This window comes from Sinocyclocheilus anshuiensis, unplaced genomic scaffold (genome assembly GCF_001515605.1).
Source record: "Sinocyclocheilus anshuiensis isolate Anshui unplaced genomic scaffold, SAMN03320099.WGS_v1.1 scaffold412, whole genome shotgun sequence".
NCBI lineage: Eukaryota > Metazoa > Chordata > Actinopteri > Cypriniformes > Cyprinidae > Sinocyclocheilus > Sinocyclocheilus anshuiensis.
In genome coordinates this window covers 781,247-807,256 of record NW_015558661.1, presented here as the reverse complement: position 1 = coordinate 807,256, position 26,010 = coordinate 781,247, and the positions used below count along the sequence as shown (strand labels likewise).

The window sequence follows — 26,010 nt, the reverse complement described above, 5'->3', positions numbered from 1 at the left end:
ACATTTCCGTCACATGCTTGAGGTATTCGGCCAATCACAATGCACTGGATAGCTGGCCAATCAGAGCACAGAGCAAAAAATCGACGCATTTCAGAAAGGCGGGGCATAGAGGAGAAACAATAATGTACAGTATGTGGAAAATAATGTGTTTTTTTAACCTTAAACCGCATAAACACATTTCATTACACCAAATACACAAAATAATGTTCTTTTTCGCAGCATCATATGACCCCTTTAAAAAAATCTAATTGCCAGATTTCCAGTGTCCTAACCGTAATTAATTTTTTCTGGACAAATAAAAATCTTTAAAGCCATTTTTCTAAGTTTCACAGTCTAGCAAGTTTCACTGCTAGCTCGATGGTGGTGACAGCAGCGGCAATCCACCTGTCACTCAAGTGGCCACGCCCTTAATTATGCAGAATTTTAAGGCTTAATATAATTTAAACGGATGAGTTATAAAAAAATTCACCCCCCTCACAGTTGTCATGATGGGCAAAATTACCTATATAGACCAAAAGCACTTTTTGTACCAGGCTGTAAACATATTTTTTTCTGCTTTAAAGTTGGGCATTTTAACATGGGGAGTCTATGGGACGGACTCCCTTTTGGAGCCAGCCTCTAGCGGTCAGTCGATGAATTGCAGTTTTAGTCACTTCAGTATTGGCTTCAAGCGAGAGACCGGGAGGTTGCCGCTTGATAAATACTCAGAGCTGGGTAGATTACGGATTCCAAATTACATGACGAAAATTGTAATTAGTAACATAATTCATTACATTAGACATTTTAGGTAATATAATCAGACTACTTTTTGATTACTTTTAGATTACTTTTGACCTAACTCGTCTATCACATTGATATAAATAGTATAATCTTACCATAGTTGTAATAGTACCATATTGATATGAAAATGCAAAGAAAAAGAAAATATATTCCATTTGTTGTTATTAACAACATAAAGTACATTGTACATCACATTACTTCAATGTTTCTCAAACTGGGGTTCGTAAAGGAACTGAAAAGGGTTCCAGAGTTTATTGAATAACTAATACTTAATTAAATAATAAAAATGTCAGTTAAAATAAATCATTTTAAAATAACATCCATCAAAAAAAAAAAACTTCCTAAAAAAATGAAATGTTGAATTTGTTTAACTGTATGTCATGTGACCATTAACCAACATCAGAGAACCATGAACATGCAAATGTGTTAATTATTAACTTTTTGCCTTAAAATCTCAGGGGCACTTCAAGTAAATATATGAGGTGAAAGTGGTTTGGCTGACAAAAAGTTTGTAAATCACCTTAAATCAAAGAGGAAATAGCGAAAATCAATAAATTATGAATCAGTTAATGCTACTGGGTGAATAATATGTAATCATGTAATCAATAAAAAAAGTAACTGTAGTCTGATTCAGAGTATTTTAAAATGTAATTTAATCTAATTACAAGCACTTAATTTTTGGAATCTGATTACATAATCCAGATTAATCAGTTACTACCTAGCTCTGTATAGACCACAAAACCAGTCATAAGTAGCACGGATATATTTGTACCAATAGCCAACAATACATTGTATGCATGGGTCAAAATAATCGATTTTTCTTTTATGCCAAAAATCATTAGGATATTAAGTAAAGATCATGTTACATGATATTTTGTAAATTTCCTACCGTAAATATATCAAAACTTATTTTTTGATTAATATGCATTGCTACTTCATTTGGACAGCTTTAAAGGCGATTTTCTGAATATTTCGATTTTTTTTGCACCCTCAGATTCCAAATTTTCAAATAGTTGTATCTCGGCCAAATACTGTCCTATCCTAACAAACCACACATCAATGAAAAGCTTATTTATTATTTTATTGATGTATAAAGCTCAATTGATGTATCAATCTAAATTGATTTATCAATCTCAATTTCAAAATATTGACCCTTATGACTGGTTTTGTGGTCCAGGGTCACATACACACAAACACACACCTATATTTATATGTGCAGCTGTGCACTTTACTTGTAATTCTATATTTATATTCTATATTTTTAACTCCATCGAAAAACAGGCATGAAATGCAAACATGAAACTCAAATTCACAATAATTCCATAATAAAATTTCGCCATATAAATTCGCAAGTAGCTTTACCTTTGTTAAGCATCCTATCTAGATTTTAATTATAATTAAATTACCAATAATTACCATCTTTCATCATCAGAAATTCAGTGGTATTGTTGCATGTGTATGCATATGAGAGTTGCAGCCCTGGATTGTTTCAATCCGCTTCAAAATTTAAAAAAACGCGAATTACATGAAACAAAATTAAATGTCAAAATTAATAACTGCATTAACAACGTTTTAAAAATTAAACCATTAAACCTAACAATGCTGACAGCCCTGATAACAATAAATATTTCCTTGTGATTGGTCACCCTCTACGCCTGTCCTTCATTCATCATTTTTCAGTAGCAGGGCGTTTGACTTTGACTATTGAGTAAAATACACAACACTGAAACATATGCGGCCAAGAGAGCAACATACATAAAAGAGAGTCTGCAAACAAATCTGAGAGCAGGGCTCTTTAGCAGAGACATTTTTATAAGCTGATTCACTCAGCAAAATACAGCGCCATAAAAGAAGCTCTCTGTCCATGCAACGTCATGGCACGATGACAGTCCGTGTTAATCACTGCCGTTATATGCACATCCAGCAGACAATCTGCAGCCACAACTGAAGCCTGGACTGCATAGCTCAATCAGCCTGAGCCCAGCAGACCAGAGCCTGTAAACCGCTCTCATTCCCAGAAAATTCTGCTGAGGGAAGGAGGTAATATCTTCTCTCGTCATAGCTGCAATGGTCTAAGTCTGGTTCTGATCAGAGATAAATGTCTTGGTGAGTGGACTGTGCTGCGCTAGACAGCTCTTTGTGGTTTTAGGGCCTGTATGGGGTCAGTATGAATCATTTTGTTGATAGAGGCCTGATGTGGGTAAATTACAGTGTCAAAAGTATAACTCGAAACGGTCACACTGGGTGCACTCTAAGCACTTGCATGCCGCTCAGTGATTTTCTGTACAATGCGAACAGTATATATGCGATAGATAAATAGCGCACAGTATACAATGCGATAGATAGATAGATAGATACCAAAGTTTCTGTACAAAGAGCAATGCTCTTTTTAGGCAAAAACAATTAGTTAGGTACACATGACTGCACAAATTCTCTCATTCATCTCATTCAGAATTGAATTGCAGCAGGATAGAGAACTGCAATTTGTATTTAATTATAGGAAGCAAAAAGAATTAATATTGATTAAAATTCAAAGAAATACATATAATGGATATTTTTAACTAGAAAACCAAAGTTTGAATGCTGCTTTACTTGTTTAAAAGGTTTGAAAAAAGACTGAAGTCTTGAAGTTTGAAGGCTTATAGGTCTTTCAGAAAGAAAGAACAACAGATAGAATGAATAGATAGAATGACAGAACGATAGATAGACAGACAGACAGACAGACAGATAGATAGATAGATAGATACATAGATAGATAGATAGATAGATAGATAGATAGATAGATAGATAGCCTGTGTTTAATTTCTTTGAATTACTGTTCGGTAAAATTCTTGCTACTACAATTTAAATTCCATTTCAACTTTCTGTGTAGCGTGGCCAGTTTAATTCAAATTCAAATTGATTTTGCCCAAAACTGCCATGTTTTACACAGACTGAAAGTTTGAAATCTTTTGCCTTGTTAGTCAAAACTCTAGATCAGTCGATAAACTGAACAAATAGATAGGACCGCATGATTTAAGATTCTGACTGTGAATTTCAAAGAGGCAGCTTTAAAAGCGAGGCTGCCGACTATCACGTGTCTACACCAGCAGATAACCTTCGACTCAGCTTTCATGGGGCGTTTGATTCACGGTGGCCCCCTCACTGGCTAGGGTGAGAAGGAGCACACCATGAAGAGAGGAAAAGTCCCTGTGATTGTGCTGATAGTCACACTCTCGGTGTGTAGTTTCCTCCATCTGTGAGAAACAGCCTGCGCTGCTTGCTCAGCGGGAAAAGACACACACACACACACACACACACACACACAAGGGCGGAGCCGCCGTTCTGGCCTGAGATTCCAATCACTCCGACTCACATTCTTGTTTATTTGTTCCCATCAGACAATGCAAACGGCACACTGTGATATTTATTTACGCAACTAATGGAAGAAAACTCCTAAATTACCAGGTGCTGACATCAATCCAAACTCAAATTTGTATCATACGACATTATCGAGAACATAAACCAAACAATAGACTTATGCGAGTCATATGAGAGTTCGGCTCCCGCTTAGATCCTGCTGATGTGCTGAAACCTCCTACTTGTGCCAACGAGAGAGGTGTCAGACACAATTAGACACCTTGCTCTGCGCACCACGTGGACCAACGCGCTACTTGTCTCTTCTCGTTTACAAAGATTTTGTTCAACAGTTCTTTCATCTGCTTCCACAGACCATCTATTTCAATTGGAAATGAATGCGCTCAGACGTAACCAAACAGAATTTAGTGAGAAACAGTCCTCAGTTAGAAGCTAAACAAGGCAGGCACGATTATGGTCTCAGCCACTGAACCAAAACTCTCTAGAGAGGTTGCAGCTTTTGTGATAGCTACAAACTTCTGGTACGTCAAACAGCCAGTAAGTGCAATTTTATAACTAGGCAAGTTAAACCAAATTCTCAAGTAAATTGGATCAGTTGAAACTTGGCCTGTCAACTTTAAACTTTAACTTTGTGCAATTTTTTAAAATTCCATGTTAGCTCCAAAAAATTCTTCAAGGCAAGAATAGAACAGCTAAAAATACAATGGCAAACATTAAAACAAGCTCTTACAGTACTTTAAAAATAAAACGTTACTTGGCATTTCAAACTAATGTTTAAAAGAAATTCTAAAAAAATTTTCCTAAGACTTTTTAAAACATCCATTAAATAACTTTCTGAATAAAGCCTTTAATTTCTTGTGATTATGTATAAAAAAGCTGTTAACTTTATATATTCATTTTATGTGATTTTTTCATTCCATGTCAGCACCAAAAAAAAATACAAAATCTTCATGCCAAGAAGCTTTCTTTAAAAAAAATAAAAATAATTAAATAATAATAATAATTAATATTTAAAACTAATATTTGATGGAATTTCTAAAACATTTTACCTAAGACTTTTTAAAACATCCATTAAAAAAAAACTTTAATTTCCTGTGATTAATTATTTCAACATTTTTTTAAATAAGGTTACTTAATTTTGCCCCTTGACTAATTTCACAAATTAAATTTGTCTAGTATTTGAGCAATTCAAGCTTGAAGTACCAACTTCATGTGTGATTTTGATAAGTCTATTCAAACTTTTCATCTAAAAGCTTTGAATTATCTTTATTTTATATTACTTTTATATATTAATTATTTTTATATATTTGCGTGTGATTAACTAATGATCATTTTCAATTAACTGATGGCTGTATTTCAAACTACATGAAGGGATCTAATGTAATCAACACAATAAGTGTACATCACTCACCAATACATATCCACATTTAACATGTTCACTACAATTTACTAATGTAGCATCCTTTCTCATTTCTCAGAGAAAATCAATAGCGCAAGACCACACGGTCTTTAATCAAATCTTGTTTTCTTAAGTGCTATTTATACATAATGTTTGTGGCAGGTCACAGGTTGCTCATCTGACGGGCCCTGGGAGAGTACAACATATGATTCACATACCAGCACAGATACCAGAGCTACACATATTTTCTCTGAAAACACTCTCCTCACGCCCTGTAAAAACACCCCTGGGCTTAACGTAGGAATGTGCCCAAGCAGTTTCTCTTTCTCTCTGCTAGAATGGGAGTTTTTTTGGCAAACAGACCAATTCAATTAGCACCTGAAAGAAAGTGGGCTCCTCAGTGTAATTATATCATCGGTCTAATTGGAGAATTCTGGGAAGCCTTCTGTTGAACACAGCCTTCTTCAGCTTCGCCCCGCTCTTTGCGCTGCAGTTCATTTCCACTCATTTGTTTTGAACACAGAAAACCACAGAGGTTGTTGCTGTGATTACACATTTGATTTGGAATTAAAATGACTCATGGTGTTGGCTTGAACTTCATGTGATTTATGTCCATCAATCTTGGTGTGGACAACATTTCCAGCTATTATTCTGCTGGTTTTCCCCCACCCTAACAGACACTCTTGTCATTAAAAGTCACCATTCATTTCTAAACATTCATTTTATCCTATTCAAATTTGGTTTTCTTTCAGAGAATACAAATTTAATTTGAATTGATTGATTCCATAGATTTTAATTTAAATTCATCCTTAATCATCCAAAATACCATATTTACTACAGTTATTTCCACTACATTAAAACTGAAAAACTGAGGTAAACTGTGGTAACCAACATTGGCATTAAGACAAGAAAATAAAAAAATAAATAAATAATATATATATATATATATATACACATATAGGCGAATAGATAAATTATATTGATTTTATGGTGGTAAATCTGGTACTTTGGCTGAAAGATTTTATTGTCCTGAGGTTATACATTTTGTTTTGCCCTCAATGAGTCCCAGACAGTAAACTTATCCTTGATACAAAAAAAATGTATCCTTGATACAGCAAATCTCTGTGCCATCAAGGGTTATTTGAGTGCAGCTGCAACCCAACAGAGCTGAATAATGACCTTAATGACTGAACACAAACACACAGACACACTCGCAAAACGAATAAAAACATAATTTTACAATCGGACCAAATGAGCAATTGGCAAATTTGCAGAGGACATTCAGAGGACCAAATCAGAACAACTCCAAATTTCTCTTTTTTTCTTCTGCGAATCATAATTTAGCAGATGTTTGAGAATGGAAAAAAAACTTGGAGGTGACTTTGATCTTTACAGCAGGACTTACTTCTTAAAGCACGAGAGTCTGTAAAATGGCCTGAGCGATTACCCTTGGCTGTCTTTTCAAACACTTATCAAACACTTTTATTTGAGAGATAAAACATCCTAAATGCATCATAAACATCTCAGAGTGGTGATTAGCTCAGGCTGGAACCCCATTGGTTGGAGGTGCTAATGGACTGAAGTCAAGAGAGCGATGGGAAGCCGCAGCCATGCGGTTGTGACCTTTCTGGCTTCGCCATCAAACTACATGCCCTGAGGTCAGTATAAACCGTATTATTTGGCCTCACGATCACAATTTTCATCGTCTCACTGAGAAAACCATAAACAATTAAACCCACTGAACTCCCACACCGGCTTCAACAAACCTAATTCTGGCCTACAACAAAGGGGCTGTGAAAAATGAGACTGCAAACGCAACGTTTTCATTTTTCTTCAATGCGATGTGATAACATTATGAACAGGCATTTTGTACAAATTATCACATTTCAGCATCATTAAATAACTTTCACACCACAAGGTAAAAACCCAGCGTCCAGGATGTCAGATTAAAAGGGTGCAAATGTGGCAGGATGTGCCAGTCCAGATAAGCACGACCGCAATGGGCTCTGTCTTCAACAGCACGTCTTCATCCCACGCGCACCAAATGAAATTAGCGCGTCTGTCTGGGCAAAAGCGGAGATCCGCATTAAAATCGCACGGCACTACACAATCATCTGAAAAGCATCTGGACTGAGTGATTTGCTCAATAGGCTCCGCTGTACCGGCTCCATATGGTGAATTCAATGGCCACCGTGCGATATCGCACCCGGGCAGGGAGTGGGGAGATAGGCAAAATAATCAAACGCAGAAAAGAGAAAACACAAAGTCATTATAAGACATCAGGGATGAGACAGAGGCAGACAGGGATTCATTCCCTCAGTGGGAAGGCTAAAATTGAGAGTGGCTGTGCACTCGTATCCTAACACCCATATAACACATATTCCTTGCTTTCAAAGGCTGGTATGCATATCGGGATTATTCCTACAAGGGACTTGCCGACAAAAGATATTATCAGTTCGACAGGGTCGCAGAGGGGATGGAAATGACATCAGAGTTAAGACGAACAATAAAAAGGGGTGAGAACTCGGCTGAGCCCGGGCTACAGCCCAGCGTAAGCCATTTCATCCCCACTGTATCTGATATCAGCCCTTAAGACAGAGTCCGTGGATGTGGCAGACAACTGGCGACGGAGAAAGAGAGGGGAGAAGGGAACGACTATGAGGGGGCCTGTGCATCCACTAACCTTCTCACTTTCACACCGGAGCAAACTTTAGGTGTCCCGAAGTGAGTATGAATTATATGAAGGATAATATGAGAACCTAACTTACGACTCACTCTCTGATGGCAGGGACCAGCGCTAGCCCAACTATTAAACGTTGTAAATTCGACTGTAGTGGTCATTCTCTCCACTTATGAAATACAGTGGCATGCTTTTAAGGGTGATCGATCTTTAAGTGAAATTACTATGCAAATCACCTGAACCTGAAGTGAACTTGAGGCTAATAAGAATGAATATGTTCTGCATTCAGGCCTCTACTACGCTAATCTGCCTGAAGATACTCAACCCATCAAAACCTTATTGGTTTCCCCAGATCTGCAGAGCCCCTGCTGATGATTCAATTGGTGGGTTCTGGTAACCACTCCCCTCGATTGCTTTGTTCCATGCCCCAGTTTTCAATAGTAAACAGCCACATTATAACATACTCGTAGTAGCGTGCTGTAAAGTGTGATTGAGAATTAAAAATAAACACATTGACAAAAAAATGGTAAAATATTAAAACACAACCTTTTTGGTTTAAAAAATTTAGAAATTATAAATGTCAAAAGATAAATTGGTGTATATGTTATGATAGAATTTATGTAAAATAACTGAATTATATTTATGGGAATTAAAAAAAAACCTTGCTTTCAGACACATGCTATAGGGAAAATATGTGGCTGGCAATAGCAGTAGCACTTGAACATCCCATGTGTGTGGCGTGTCTAGACCTGAACAACTGAACTTCCACATCCATCCACACCAATAGTCACAAGATACTGAGACTTTTTTTTCCCAAATCAAATACTCATCTGGCCAACAAAACACAAAACAACAAAATCTTTCTGACTTTAAACGTTCATATTTTTAGCGTAGAAAATTCTGTTAATTTCTAAAAAACAAAAAAGTAGAAAAATCCTTTTTAATCATACAATATTAATCTGTTCATGAAAGCCTGGAATCAAGGTATCATAAATTTTATCACACTTTCATTAAGTTTGTAACAATACTTGACACATCAAATCTACATGTTTAAAAATATATTTATTATATATCAATATATAAATCTTTCATAACATTGCATTTACTATGAGTAATTAACGTAATCCTGTAATTATCAAAACAGTAAATTGCTGCAAATTAGTGCGTGCAGGTTTGAGAACATTAGAAGGTGATGATTTGAAGGATTTTCTTTGTGTCTTTTCAGGGAAGCAGAAATGCCCAGAGGGCCGTATAGGTACAGCCATTAAAATGGTTTATTTGTTTCCTGAGCACATTTAGTGCTTATGTTTCCATCGGAAGCCTTTATGGCATCGCAATAATATTTATGTCCAAGACAGATGGTTTCCTTTGAGTTACAATGGGATCGTATTTCTGTTCATGTCTTGTGGTTGCACAAAATTCCTCCTGACAAATTTATCGTTTTTTGGATAAGATTTCTAATTCTAATGAAGCCTGTGCATGCACGGTTATAAATTTACTGGATGAATGGCGGTGGAACATACATTTTGTAATTTATTGTATAACATGAAAAATAATTTTGAACTATTTATGTTGGGAAACAGACATATAGGTATATAATTTAGGATATTTACACACTGGAGAATTATAAGCAACTTTTAAAACAAAACATATATATATATATATATATATATATATACACATATAGGCGAATAGATAAATTATATTGATTTTATGGTGGTAAATCTGGTACTTTGGCTGAAAGATTTTATTGTCCTGAGGTTATACATTTTGTTTTGCCCTCAATGAGTCCCAGACAGTAAACTTATCCTTGATACAAAAAAAATGTATCCTTGATACAGCAAATCTCTGTGCCATCAAGGGTTATTTGAGTGCAGCTGCAACCCAACAGAGCTGAATAATGACCTTAATGACTGAACACAAACACACAGACACACTCGCAAAACGAATAAAAACATAATTTTACAATCGGACCAAATGAGCAATTGGCAAATTTGCAGAGGACATTCAGAGGACCAAATCAGAACAACTCCAAATTTCTCTTTTTTTCTTCTGCGAATCATAATTTAGCAGATGTTTGAGAATGGAAAAAAAACTTGGAGGTGACTTTGATCTTTACAGCAGGACTTACTTCTTAAAGCACGAGAGTCTGTAAAATGGCCTGAGCGATTACCCTTGGCTGTCTTTTCAAACACTTATCAAACACTTTTATTTGAGAGATAAAACATCCTAAATGCATCATAAACATCTCAGAGTGGTGATTAGCTCGGGCTGGAACCCCACTGGCTGGAGGTGCTAATGGACTGAAGTCAAGAGAGCGATGGGAAGCCGCAGCCATGCGGTTGTGACCTTTCTGGCTTCGCCATCAAACTACATGCCCTGAGGTCAGTATAAAACGTATTATTTGGCCTCACGATCACAATTTTCATCGTCTCACTGAGAAAACCATAAACAATTAAACCCACTGAACTCCCACACCGGCTTCAACAAACCTAATTCTGGCCTACAACAAAGGGGCTGTGAAAAATGAGACTGCAAACGCAACGTTTTCATTTTTCTTCAATGCGATGTGATAACATTATGAACAGGCATTTTGTACAAATTATCACATTTCAGCATCATTAAATAACTTTCACACCACAAGGTAAAAACCCAGCGTCCAGGATGTCAGATTAAAAGGGTGCAAATGTGGCAGGATGTGCCAGTCCAGATAAGCACGACCGCAATGGGCTCTGTCTTCAACAGCACGTCTTCATCCCACGCGCACCAAATGAAATTAGCGCGTCTGTCTGGGCAAAAGCGGAGATCCGCATTAAAATCGCACGGCACTACACAATCATCTGAAAAGCATCTGGACTGAGTGATTTGCTCAATAGGCTCCGCTGTACCGGCTCCATATGGCGAATTCAATGGCCACCATGCGATATCGCACCCGGGCAGGGAGTGGGGAGATAGGCAAAATAATCAAACGCAGAAAAGAGAAAACACAAAGTCATTATAAGACATCAGGGATGAGACAGAGGCAGACAGGGATTCATTCCCTCAGTGGGAAGGCTAAAATTGAGAGTGGCTGTGCACTCGTATCCTAACACCCATATAACACATATTCCTTGCTTTCAAAGGCTGGTATGCATATCGGGATTATTCCTACAAGGGACTTGCCGACAAAAGATATTATCAGTTCGACAGGGTCGCAGAGGGGATGGAAATGACATCAGAGTTAAGACGAACAATAAAAAGGGGTGAGAACTCGGCTGAGCCCGGGCTACAGCCCAGCGTAAGCCATTTCATCCCCACTGTATCTGATATCAGCCCTTAAGACAGAGTCCGTGGATGTGGCAGACAACTGGCGACGGAGAAAGAGAGGGGAGAAGGGAACGACTATGAGGGGGCCTGTGCATCCACTAACCTTCTCACTTTCACACCGGAGCAAACTTTAGGTGTCCCGAAGTGAGTATGAATTATATGAAGGATAATATGAGAACCTAACTTACGACTCACTCTCTGATGGCAGGGACCAGCGCTAGCCCAACTATTAAACGTTGTAAATTCGACTGTAGTGGTCATTCTCTCCACTTATGAAATACAGTGGCATGCTTTTAAGGGTGATCGATCTTTAAGTGAAATTACTATGCAAATCACCTGAACCTGAAGTGAACTTGAGGCTAATAAGAATGAATATGTTCTGCATTCAGGCCTCTACTACGCTAATCTGCCTGAAGATACTCAACCCATCAAAACCTTATTGGTTTCCCCAGATCTGCAGAGCCCCTGCTGATGATTCAATTGGTGGGTTCTGGTAACCACTCCCCTCGATTGCTTTGTTCCATGCCCCAGTTTTCAATAGTAAACAGCCACATTATAACATACTCGTAGTAGCGTGCTGTAAAGTGTGATTGAGAATTAAAAATAAACACATTGACAAAAAAATGGTAAAATATTAAAACACAACCTTTTTGGTTTAAAAAATTTAGAAATTATAAATGTCAAAAGATAAATTGGTGTATATGTTATGATAGAATTTATGTAAAATAACTGAATTATATTTATGGGAATTAAAAAAAAACCTTGCTTTCAGACACATGCTATAGGGAAAATATGTGGCTGGCAATAGCAGTAGCACTTGAACATCCCATGTGTGTGGCGTGTCTAGACCTGAACAACTGAACTTCCACATCCATCCACACCAATAGTCACAAGATACTGAGACTTTTTTTTCCCAAATCAAATACTCATCTGGCCAACAAAACACAAAACAACAAAATCTTTCTGACTTTAAACGTTCATATTTTTAGCGTAGAAAATTCTGTTAATTTCTAAAAAACAAAAAAGTAGAAAAATCCTTTTTAATCATACAATATTAATCTGTTCATGAAAGCCTGGAATCAAGGTATCATAAATTTTATCACACTTTCATTAAGTTTGTAACAATACTTGACACATCAAATCTACATGTTTAAAAATATATTTATTATATATCAATATATAAATCTTTCATAACATTGCATTTACTATGAGTAATTAACGTAATCCTGTAATTATCAAAACAGTAAATTGCTGCAAATTAGTGCGTGCAGGTTTGAGAACATTAGAAGGTGATGATTTGAAGGATTTTCTTTGTGTCTTTTCAGGGAAGCAGAAATGCCCAGAGGGCCGTATAGGTACAGCCATTAAAATGGTTTATTTGTTTCCTGAGCACATTTAGTGCTTATGTTTCCATCGGAAGCCTTTATGGCATCGCAATAATATTTATGTCCAAGACAGATGGTTTCCTTTGAGTTACAATGGGATCGTATTTCTGTTCATGTCTTGTGGTTGCACAAAATTCCTCCTGACAAATTTATCGTTTTTTGGATAAGATTTCTAATTCTAATGAAGCCTGTGCATGCACGGTTATAAATTTACTGGATGAATGGCGGTGGAACATACATTTTGTAATTTATTGTATAACATGAAAAATAATTTTGAACTATTTATGTTGGGAAACAGACATATAGGTATATAATTTAGGATATTTACACACTAAACATGAAATATAAAAAACAAGGTGTTTTTAAATCACATTTAAATGCTAACAAATACAAATAAGAAAATATTCATAAATATGCATCATGTAAAAGTATTCATATGTATCATGTAAATTACAGTACATTTTTATATATGTAACCATAAAAGCAGCTATTCAAATTCATAATAAATAGCACAACAGCTCTAAACCAACAAATGCTCCCATCCTAATCCTAAAAAGAAAAGATTTATCTGTGCATTTACTCATGTTTTTAATCACATTTGGGATTATTCCCCCTGCTTCATGCTTCAAAATGTTGGCAAACCAAAAAAGGCAGCAAAGCTGACATAGAAAAAAAAACAGCTTATTTTTTTGATCACTGACCACATCCTTATTCCTGAGATATACTGCAATACATACTGAAGCAGGAATGTAATGTTAATTATTCAGCCTAATAAAATGTGACACTTCCAGTTTGCACCTTTCCCAGTTTCAATGTTTTGCTTTACGTCAGTTCTTACAGTCCAAGTGATCAAATTGGGAGGACCAATAATGATTAGTTTCAGTTAACTAGTGCTTTACGATGATTCAAAGAAAGCCTGAGGGGAAGAAACCTTCATTTCCTGCAGACTCCCCTGAATGGTCGCGGGGCCGCTTTGAAACAGGATGATACTGGTTAGCGGCTCATTGTCTATTAGACAAAGTAGGGCTGTTCACCCATTAGCACCTCTTTGTACTGACTGCTCAAGGTGTGACGCACAACATGTCACAGGAGCAACGAGAGCACGCCTGCAGTTTCACTGATTCACATGAGAGTTCAAAGGATTCATAACAATGGCACACGCCCATATGCATATTGAAAATGCAATTTTGATTGCATTACAAATCAAATGAACAAGCAGTGCATCACTATTTATAACAACAACAAAAAATTCACGTTTACGGTCACACCAACTGGGCGAACAGCTCCCAGTTTGACCGGCACGTATCTTCCGTGTGCTTGTTTAGCCAGAAGGTCACTTTCGGAATAGGAAGTGCTTCATTGACTAGCGGCTGACACTTTGTCCTGCTTCTTTGCGATGACCTGTTACTCCAGCTGCCCTCTCATCCCCTGCAATGTTTGCTGCCCCACGCACGCGATCCCACTCCCGGCTGCCAGCAGTGCGCTTGTCTGCCTTGCCGCTTCGCTGCACCCTCTCATCGCATTACTTCTGCTATTCTAACTTTTCCATCAATTATGCACAAGAATAACTGAGGCCTGGCCGCAGCAGATACATAAAAGAGGAGTGGATGCCTCCATGACTCCATCGTCTGCCAGCATGTTCTCCCTACCAGTGATACTAGTGCCAGAGGGCCAGCGTACGGTCACACGAGTCTGGTTTATGATGTCTGTGGCGTAAATCAAACGTGCAAATTTAGAGTTGTGTTGAGTAACGCGAACATTTTAAGACTAGTTTACTTGCTTGGAATGGGATTGACTACTAGGTTGAAACTGATAGGAATCAATAAACTGTTCGTTCTTTTGCATTGATTGACTGAAAGATCTAAATTAAACACAGTTTGGAAGGAAATCAGTTGTAAGGCATTAAAAAAAGGGCTGAAAAGGGCTACAAAAGAAGGAAACCTACTCCCAGATCTGCTGCTGTTCCGTTCAAAACACAAAATGGAAGTAAGATTGAAAATGGCCGCTTGTACATTCCTACGTCTGCTAGAAAAATACTAGTAGACTAGTCATACTGACAAGAAAGGAGAGGCAACTAACTCATAGATAATGACAAATGTGATGAAAGTGTCATTAAATGACTAAAACAGAGAGAAAATGATTTAATGCCATTTAATAATCTGTGGTAAAATCTACAGTATTCAAAGTAAATGAGAAGAAATTAATTTACCAAAAAAGTCATCCACCACAAAATAGCAAAACGCTGACCTCAAGATTCCAATGATGGTCACATTGACCTCATTTTCTCAACATTGCGTGTGAAGGTTTGTTGGCCAGACTTTTGACTCTGAGATCGCAAACAGCGTTTAATATTTTATGGGTCCCAACGCTCGGAGCGTACTCAAATTTGTAACAAGGAAATGCTTTACCACTTACCACAGACTGATCGTCTACTATAAAATGCTTCGCAATCTCAAACCAAGAATGTCACGAGAACATCTAGATCCCAAAAAGTTTATTTTGACCTTTGTTTTTTTGTTTTTTGAAAGAGAGACACTCTTCTAAATATTAATTGATGAATGTGCAACATTCAAAAACATCAGCCAAATAAATTTTAAGCAATTAACAGCCTAAATAAAGTGTCTTTTTAATTATTATTATTGGGTTTATCTAGAAATTAACTATTCAATTACTTACTTCATTATCCTTGGAAAGTTTGCAGTTTTGTGCTTTTATTTTCGTTCATAAAAGGTTTGGTAAATTGAACACGTCACATTGTGTTTTTCTCAATATTTAATTAACAATCTGTTGATTTTGTTGGAGCACCACCATAGCCATAATTGCAATATGTTCGTAATAATGCAGCCAAATTTTTTTTTTTAAAAAGATGTATGTCCTTCACCACAGCACAAAAAATTCATCATCCAATTTTTTAATGCTTTGAATAAGAGAAATATTTCATGGTAGGGAGCTTTAAAGAATTCTTGTAGGTTCTTTTTCTGGATTAGAAAGAAAGATTTAAGGTATTCTTCAGCCAAAAGTCCCTCATTTGTGCAGGTGTAAGCAGTTTTAAGGTTACAGACCAAGTTCAAATCTGTGAGACAAGTTTTTCAAGCTATGAAGCCTTCTCTCTCTCTCGCTCTCTCTCGTTTTCTTGTTCTTTCTTGTTTTTTCTTTCATGCTAACTCTTGCCAAGTCAGTCCATTTTTATTAGCTTAGCCTGTCGAACAAATGCTTCCTTCATTATTTCTCATTGCGATTAAATGTGCCGTAATGAACGGCACAAAGAGCAAACCGCTCCGCGCTTTCGCGGTGAAAGAATGCGCAAAGAAGTCATTATCACATGCTACATTTTCCTTCAATTCTTATCAAGGAGGCTTAGTAAACTTTAGGGTCCTTTCAGGAGCTTTATCAGGTCATTAAGGTCTGAAGCTGATTAATATGAATGGTTGTTGAGGTCGTGGCTCTCCGAGGGAGACACAGAAGGGTGAAGGGGTTCAGAGGAAGTGTTTTGTATCTTTACACAATGGGCCGATGACCTCCTAAGCCCTTTAGTGCCTCTCTGTTAATACCTTCAGCCAAGCCTTCAAAGACTACAGCAAAGACATTTCACCACTCACAGTTTAAAAGCTCACCGTGTATGAGGGGCTTACCTCGAGCAAACATAGAGACCCGAAATGCATCAGTTATCATCTAAAGTTCAGAGAGGACGAGCGATCGCTGTGATGATTCAAGCGTGATTTCGTAAAATGAAAAGAGAACCGGTCGACTTTAATTTAAAAAAAGAGGCACTCCCAGAATTCTCACTGAGACGCAATCATGACAGTTTATTAGCGGAACGCGAGACCAGAGCACAGAAGGAAGGGGGCCAGGCACCTCACGGTGTGTTAGGGGTCATCAAACAGCAGGATGTTCTAGTTACCCTGCAGGAGAACTTTCTCTGTGCTGGAATGAGTCTTCCGATACCCCAAATCTTTTGAGAGCACCAGCACACCGCCATACAGCCCTGGAGGGTTAATCGGGATGGGGTGCGATTGTGGGACTCAAACCGAGAAGCCTGCGGCTCCCATCTGTAACTCTTTCCAGTCCTTAGTCGGTCTATATTTCCTTCTACAAGCCACGTTGTATGCACTTCCTGCATGTAAGAGCCTAAATACTTTAAACTCTGGCAAAGATCCACTAAGACAGGAACAATGGCACCCTTTCACGTGGGCTGGGAGAAGACCGGGGTCTTCAGACCAGTCAATATTTGGACATGATTTTTTTCTCCCCATTTAAAATCCAAGTGGAACCGAGCAGCAGGAGGCCAGAAGTGCCAGCGAGGGAAAAGCAGGGTAAACACGCAGAACAATACAAACTGAACCCCATACAATACCACCGAACAGCTATCACAATATCAACTGGCCACAAACCGCAAACCATGGGCTTTGTTTTTAAAGTGGGGATTAAAACTGAGCCGGCACAAAAAGGAAACCATCTGAGGTCATATTGCGCAAGCTAGAGTTAAGAGGTGAAAAAGAGATGGCTTTACGGGAGATCCATGACATTTGCCATTTCTGTAATGAAGAAATGAGCAGGGAAAGACAACCGAGAAAGCGTTTAAGTGTGAAGTTACAAAAAACCCAAGTCTAAAGAGGCTGGGTGTACTATTCACTAAACCACCTGACTGAGAAGGCTTCGAAAACTATAGGAAAAGTGCCACATCTGTTACTGAGAGATTTGAGAGGCATTATCAGTGATTAAAACGGGACTCCGTCAGAATGCTGAAATCCCTCTCCCCAGCTGTTAGGTCCATTCGACAGACCTCTTTGATGGACAGCGGTATCGGCTTCCATGGCACCACATACACAAACGGCCAGAAGATTAAGGTAGGAATTCAATACTGATTTCTGACTGATCCTGCCTATCAACAACAAATAAACAGGTTTCATTTCCAACATAAGACCTATTTGAGTTTAAAATTCCAGGAGCTAGCAGAAAAAATATTGACAAATGAATATATTTGCGATGTAGATCGCATATCTGGATTACACGAACACTACTTTCTCAGAAACACAGGATAGAGAAGGAAACTATAAGCTCTCTATCTCAAGCCAATCCAGTAATGCCTGCGAAAGAACACGTCTCGAACTAAGAAATTACTAATCTGAGAACGAGCTGGGAAACTTCAGAGGAAATCTGCCCACTTTCAATTGAATTTGTAATTGCAAACGGCATGGACTGCATTGGAGAGGAAAAAAAGAGCCTCCGAAACCCAGTGAAGCTTGTAAGACCACCATATGTAGAGCAAGACAGGGGCTTACATATGAATGGGTGCGCTGTAAATCTCAGGCCAAAAACTAAAGGAGCCATTCCGCCCTAAATCCTCTAAAGAATCTCTATAGACTCCGCCGTACTCACTCATGTGAAAATACTAGCAATCACCGCCGCACTAAAGTGCAACTCCTACGCTTGCAAAATAACGATTAAGAGATAAGCCTGTCTGCGTGCTTTGAAAAAAAAAGTAATAAACAGTTATGTTTCTCATTATTATAGTACGTTGTTTGTCACTAAATGCCATTGAGCTATTAAGAACTTCAATTAAAGCTCTAATGTAGGCAATCTTTCTGACAAATTAATATTTCATGGCACGGCTATCTAAATCTTTGAGTTGGACTCTTGCACAGCTGTCTCTAATGTGCGTAATTTAGCCATGTTAATGAGCGACATTAAGAGAGGAAGATGCGGCACAACACAATGAACCGATCAAGCATCTTAAAAGCTAGCAAAGAACTAATTGGTCTTTAGAGGGTCCGATAATCTAAATCAATGTCTAAATGAAACAGTCCAACATGAGATCCATGTACAGACACATTCTGATCAGAAGGTTACTTGTTTTGTTGGTTATGAGTGACATTCGGGGCCCCAAGGTCTTGCCAAAGAGTGCTGCTACATTATACAGCACAGCCAGATTTGAATTAGGCCATTGGGTGAGTGTTTGAATGTGAATGAGAGATACTCATTTGAACTAACTCATTTATTTGCTAGAGGGGCCTCATTTTGCCCGGACAAAACCAAGGGAGGGAGTCTCCAACACACACACGCAGATATTCATGATCACACAAACACATTTCTGCCAAGCTATAGAAACCGGGCTCGCCCTCAGATTCACCCTAACCAGAGCTCAATACTGTCCGATGATGGTTAACCGCAGCCTTGTGCTGTTATCACTGAACGTGTGACCCCTCTCTCATGAGCATGCACCCAACTGGGCATCAGCCACTCCTGAAATGCCTCTCTGGGTTTGACCCATTGTGTAAAGCCAGCATGGGGCTGGGGTGCAGGGCAGAGAGAAAGCCCCATGGCAACTGAAGAGGGACAACCGAGAATGAGGATGAGCTAGAATCACAGCGCTTCCAGGCAACTCAAGACTTGCGGCAAAGAGAAGGGGACAGCGAGCCTGATGTAATTTCAATATAAATATATTTCTTATATGTTAGTTGTTAAAAAGCTGTTAAGCAAATTATTTCTCACATGAATAATAATATATTACGTTATGAATACTGGCTTATTCATAAAGCTCATTGACATTTAACACACCCAAATTATTAACAGCCATCAAATCAACTTATTCAAGTATTTCACATTCAGCCAGAAAAGTACTTCTTTCGACTCCTGATGCTATTTTTCATTAACACCCTTCACTGCACAGGAAGGTTATATTACCTTATTAGAAAACCTTTATTGAAATCCATTACTAGCCCATTTTCAGCCACACATTTTATAAATGCTTCAAAAGAAATATGAATTGATAAAATTGTGCCCTTTTAGAATTATGATAACAAGCAAAATCACATTCAAAGAGGTAAATTGGATTTTAAAGAACAACTGACCATTGAGCCATGATATTTGCTTCTAATGATGTTTCTAGAGGGCAATGTCTAGGACAAGATAGTGGCACGGGGTAATGACTTTTTACTTTTAAAGAGCATCGATCTTGCCTGTCAATCTCCCAAAAACAGAAAGAAATCCCAGTCATAAACTGGCTAAAGTTATAGGAATGAGGTAAAAAAAAGGGCATTAAAAAGTATATATATATATATATATATATATATAAACTAAAGCTCTGTATAAACTAATTAGCTTGTTAGTGTGGTTTTAGTTTTAATCCAACAGACAGCCAAAGTACAGATTTTATAACAATTTGCGCTTCATTTATTTTCGCAATTCCTTGCGCCGTCTCTTGCCATGCTAGTACCTTCATATAGTTTTGCCATAGAGTTAACTGTAAAATAGCACTGTCGAATGTCTATCGCGCATTTTTGTTAGAAGTTTCGCCCTTACAATGACTGTTGTATCATCAGTGAAACTTATTCAAACGATCCTGACGGCTTGACGAACCTGTTCAGTTCGCCGCCGCATTATAATATATATATTTAGCCTGATATTCGGCGGACTGTGGTGCTTCTAAATGACAGAAGTGAAACGGCGTTTTAGTAGCCTATATCTACTGCGCAAGTAGCCTAACTCACCTTGGGTTTGTTCGGTTCCAGTAGACAGCGTAGCGATCCGCCACAACCTTAGATGCCGGTTCCAGAGCCAACACAGACATCCACAGGCTGATCAACACAAAATAAAACATCTCCACCTGCGGCATTTCGGAAAGTTTCAATCGCAGCCCCCTTCGATACAGCGTTCCGGTGATAAAGAACTGCGCGAGCCGTCAGCTTTTCCTTGAATATCCCACGCGTGGAATTTGTTCTCTTTAAATTATGTGTCTTTTATTGTAAAAAAAGATGAAAACAGATCTATACGACCGCAGTGCAAGGAATGACACAGTCCTTTAAAGAGTCACAGTTACATGTAAATTATTATTAGAAGAAACACTAAGAAGCCGGTTAATGCGCTCGCTGTCTGTCAATAGTCCAGTCTGATAAGGCGTTCATCTCAAGCACATCCTTTCGTGCGATTTATCGACTTAGTTTTCCACGAGGAAAGAAAACAATTAGACAAATTTCAGGTCCTTTGAATATTCACTTCTCATTTCAAAACCCTTAAGATCTTCAGCGCGGTTGGTCACTGCAGTTAGTTTGAGTGAGTGAAAACAACAGCGTATGTCCACTGGCACCTCATTCTCCAATATGTGAATGAAGACCTGCGCGCTCTGTTTGTATGGTCAGATCTTGACGTTTATAAACTGAATTTACGTAGACACTGTCCTGAAGCGCTGTCTTCTGATTAGGATTAGGAAACCAAGCTATCTTTGGGAACGAAACGCAAAAAAGGTTTCAGCGTATTCAAGATTCAATATTAAGACATAGTCCTCAACAGTAACCTTGCAGGCAGCCGAGTTGGTCAGGGTGCATGAGCCATGCTGTCTCAGAAAGAGAGAGAGAGAGAGACGGAACAGTTCCAGCGCTCGCTCTCTTTCTCATTGGTTTGCATTTTGAAAGATGGGCGTCTCGGTTACAAAAACTACATCCCGCCTCCAAAGGTGGTAGAACTGCTTTTTACGGCGTGTGATTCTCAAGAATATATTCACAGGGTAATATTACTTGAAAGAGTTCCTACTTTTTTTTTGCAGTGGCTAGACAATATATTTTGGAAAAATATTAAATTTATTTTACTGCATACATTTACATGACATTTTCTATATAAAAAATAAAAAATATGTTGCGATATGAATAACCAGTCAGTAAAGTGTACATTTGACTCGTAAAAAGCAGGAGGTAGGAAGAAATAAAAGACCGTTTCTTGTTTTAAATGCTTTCCAACATCTATAACTGGTGAGACTGATCTCGATTTACACACACACACACACATACACACACACATATACACACACACATATATATATATATATATATATATATATATATAGGCTATATATATTACAAGCAAATGGGCCGATTCTGATACCGATTGCCCATTTTTTCAAAAGACAAGATTGAAAGAGTACGTGAACAAGAACATGAACAACTGGCCTTAAACAAAGAACAAAAAAATAAATAAATCTGTAGCCATTTGAAATTAGAGTCAACCACTGCATTTGAATCAATCCAAACAAAGATGCATGAGCAGTTTAGCTTTGTGAAAAGTATGCTAAAAATGCTAATTCACGCTCTGCCAGTAGGCGGCGCTTACAGCCGCAATACCGTGTTTTTCTTGGTTACTGCTGTAAACAAAGCAGCGCTGCGCTTATAAATACTACTTTATTATGCATTATACGAGGTTAGTTGAAAATAAAATAAAATGCCTTTTCTGAAGACAGTGAGTTTCCTTCTACACTCATATAATCCTCCACGCCAATTGAATATTTAGGATTTTCTTAGAATATTTCCAACATTGCGAACAGTGAGCTTGCTGCCTGTGCCTGTATTTTCTCTGCTTGCGCGTCTATTCTCGTACAGTCTCTGGCCTCTATTAACGTCCTGTTTATAGACTTAGTAATATTTCTACATATTTCCAGGGATGAAGCACTAAAATACAAAGCAATGGGAAGCTGTGCCTGCATGATGGGCCAGTCTTTGGCACAAAAAGTAATTTCTACCAGCAGTGTTTAAGCTGGTGGTGACACTAACCGGTCCTAACCCATAAAACTGAAAACTTTTTAACCTCATCCCGTTTAATTAGGGCAGTATGCTCTCAACGAGTAAAATCTAATCTCTTTTTGCAGTTCAGAAAACGCTTTTTAAAAATATATGGGAGTAAAATGTACAGTGTAACATTTCTAGAAAATTAAACGAACGCCTACAGATTGTGTACTTATAATACATAGGCTAAATCTAGCTTTTAAACACGTTCGTTTGTTTGTCATTATCGGTTACATATACAGTTTATAAAATTAAAGTGAAACGTAAATATTTTTGCTAAATTACCACACGAGAAAGGTTTAAATTAACTCAAGCGTCTGATCATAAATCCATCGCAATGTAATGTTCAAAAAGTGTGTTTGTTTATGTGGGTGGTTTGTGCGTTTTGCTTTTTGATATATTGACGCACATTTTGTCAAAACCACAGCAGTTCCCACTCGCTCTCATCTCAAGTAAATACATGGTTCAGCCGAACGGTTGACATTGCCCGCTCCCTCTGTAGACCTTAAAGCCCTAATACGCCCCATAGTGGAGCGACTGAAAACCGCCCAAGAGAACACGTGGGCATGTGCTCAGCATGTCAAGGCTGCAGGATGGTCTATTGTGTTACTTCAGACCAGCCCCCAGCTTTCTCTGTCCTTTTCGTGTGTGTGGTTATCTAAACTGCACAGGGTTATCATTTTGAATTTTTATGTAATTTCTGGTGTAAGAGATCTCATACAGCGTTTTGGACTTCACCGACTCAGGTGTTGAGATGTACTGTGTAATATATCACACTTACAGGTCAGACCCATCAATCCTAGCAGACTAATGCACTAGTATTCGCTTCATCTTAGACAAAGGAGGCTTTTAATTAGGGTCAGAGAGTGTCAACATCCAGCTACAATCTCATCACTGCATCCTCCTGCTCATTTCCCTGTTTCTACATCAGATACACAAGCATTTTTACTTATTTTAAATGATTGCAATATTATTACATGGTTCTTTGGTTTTATTTTTTTGTGCAATAAAAGATGTTTTCATCAAACTGAAAGTGTTTACTTTCTTCCCTAAAGCCTGATTCCAGTAGTGTGGAATAAACCGAAATTACATAAAATAATAACTGTCTATTGTTAAGTCCAAAGTCCCTTACTAGATTTTATATACACTGATCATCTTATTTGAGGTGATTTATGAACCATGAAGCAATTTTTTTGATCAATTTTACTGTTTTACAACATGATGGATGAGAACAATAACATTTTACACCCATGTTTATTTTTATGTTCCTTTAATAGATTGTATGTAGAACTATTTAACAATGCAATGTAATGAAATCTATCGTAACAAATTACAATTTCCCAGTTTTTTCTTTGCTAAAATAATTCTTTCCTCCTCTTATCCTTTCCTATATTCCTATCATATGCTTCAATGCCTCTCTTCTCGTCCTACAATCTGCTGAACAAAATCCTGGAAGAATAAATGTTTATATTTCCCATAGTCACACTGTTTATTTCTGTTTTTTAGAGCCTGGTCTTGAGCAGTTGAAACTGATGTAACTGACTCCAGCTGGACTGTCTGATCAATTTCCTCCATGCAGAACAGCAACATATACACAGCATTCCAAAAAAAAAAAATAAATAAATAAAATAAAAAAAAGTTTTTGAACTCTGGTAAGTCACACTTAAAAATATATGAATTTCACTGCATTAATGAAGACAAAAAAGGAAGAAAAACATATAGCTATGTAACTTACTTTTTTATACATACTTTCTAAAAATTACTTTTAACCAATTGATCCCAAAAGTGCTAAGAAAATTAATCATAAACTCCATATACAGTAATTTATGTATTATTTTTAAGTATATGTCTGTTATTTTATATATATGCTATTGTCTTATAAACCTGAAGCTTTTTTTTTGTGAAATGTTTGTAAAGCATGCTTATGCTATATGTCTTAAAAATAATGGCTTTTAGTTGGATATTTAAAAATGGAAAATGATAATTCAATAATAATCTAATACTTTTAATAATCACTAATAATAGAACATAGAGATTTAGCAGTTGCTGTATGACAAATAAAATGGTATTTTTAGTTTAATAGTGAATTAGAGTAAAAGTTCAAATGTTAATAATTAACAATGATAAATGTTTAATATTAACTACTATAAGTTTATTAGAACTCATGTGGCATCTTGTAAATGGTCACCTAAAATAAAACATGAACCGAATCATCTAATTATTCCAAAACGAGAAGAAAAAAATCTTTTTTTTTTTAGCCACACAGTCAGTATGTAATGAGATGATTAAGACCTTAACTAATAATGAGCGGTTATTTTGAGATTCATGGAAATAATTCTGCCCTGTCTGGGGTGAGACTATGTCTCGACTATGGCGAGGTGCGTCTGAATGTTAAGCTTGTTTAAAGATGTGATTTATTCGAGTAACGTGCAAATGTGGTGAACCGTCTGACCTCTCTTATCTCTACATGACCTGTGATTCACACACATCATGCTTCTAATACCCTTCAAATGGATGGACGGTGCTCAGCACATGTTTTCCACTGACAGGCATGTCTCTGCTGCAAGGTACCAAATCCTTGTGACCTACAGAACCTTCCCTGTTCAGGCTCAACCTATGAAACGAGCGCCGCTGACATCGGAATGCCAGCTATTCCAAAACGGGAAGTTCTCACCGTAGTTTTGCATTACTGTTGAGACTGAGCGCATGTCTCTGATGATCACAGGCGTGACAGGCATAGGAGGAGAAGAGGAAGCTCTCGCTGCTGCGGGCCGCTCGCCGGATAGAGCCGGATCAGGACAAGACTCAGATTCATTCATTCAGCTGCAATCAGCTCACTTATCAGTTTCAGCTGACTTCTTTCGTGTAATCCCCCCCCAAAAACAAATTTTCGGATGACAGTCTAACAGATAAAGAGGTGTATGTCAGGAGGTATTAGAGGAATTTCTTTCAACATATACTATAAGTCCTCAAGGATTTTCTGATGTAGAGTAGACTGGGCAGGAAAATATAAAAGAAAAACTTAATGTAACTCTGGGCAAACCCAACCAAGAGAGGGAAAATAAACCTAAACAAGACTTAATATGAATGTTCACGCAAACTTATTTTAAAATACAAAAATATTAGGGGCACACAACATTAAAATTCTGGCCACACAATAAACCAATAATTAATATAATTAAATTATATTAATTATATTTATAATAATTATTAATATTAAAATTACATTTATAATTTCAATTTTGCATAAATTGAAATAAAAACTAACATAATATACAGTAATAAAGAGTTTTTGTGGCTTAATATTTTTGTATAAACTGATTCATTTTTCAGGATTATTTGATGAACACAAAATTCAATGAACAGCATTTATTGGAATTAGATTTTTTGTGTGTGTGTGTGTGTGTTAAAATCACAAATGTTTTTAATGTCATATTTGATCAATTTAATGAATCCTAGCTGAATAAAAGTATAATTTCCTCAAACACACACACACACACACACACACACACACCACCATATATATGTATATGTATATGTATATGTGTATGT

General features: G+C 37.4%; 1 protein-coding gene across 1 annotated transcript in view; it reads right to left on the bottom strand.

Moving 5' to 3' along the window:
* LOC107681184 (ephrin-A5b-like) overlaps nt 1-20,886 on the bottom strand; it is a 74,899-nt gene extending 54,013 nt beyond the window's left edge. Inside the window, exon 1 of the mRNA XM_016477395.1 lies at nt 20,398-20,886. Coding sequence (XP_016332881.1) covers nt 20,398-20,522 — 125 coding nt within the window. The 5' untranslated portion in view covers nt 20,523-20,886. The remainder of the gene's footprint in view (nt 1-20,397) is intronic.
* Nucleotides 20,887-26,010: the final 5,124 nt, after the last annotated feature.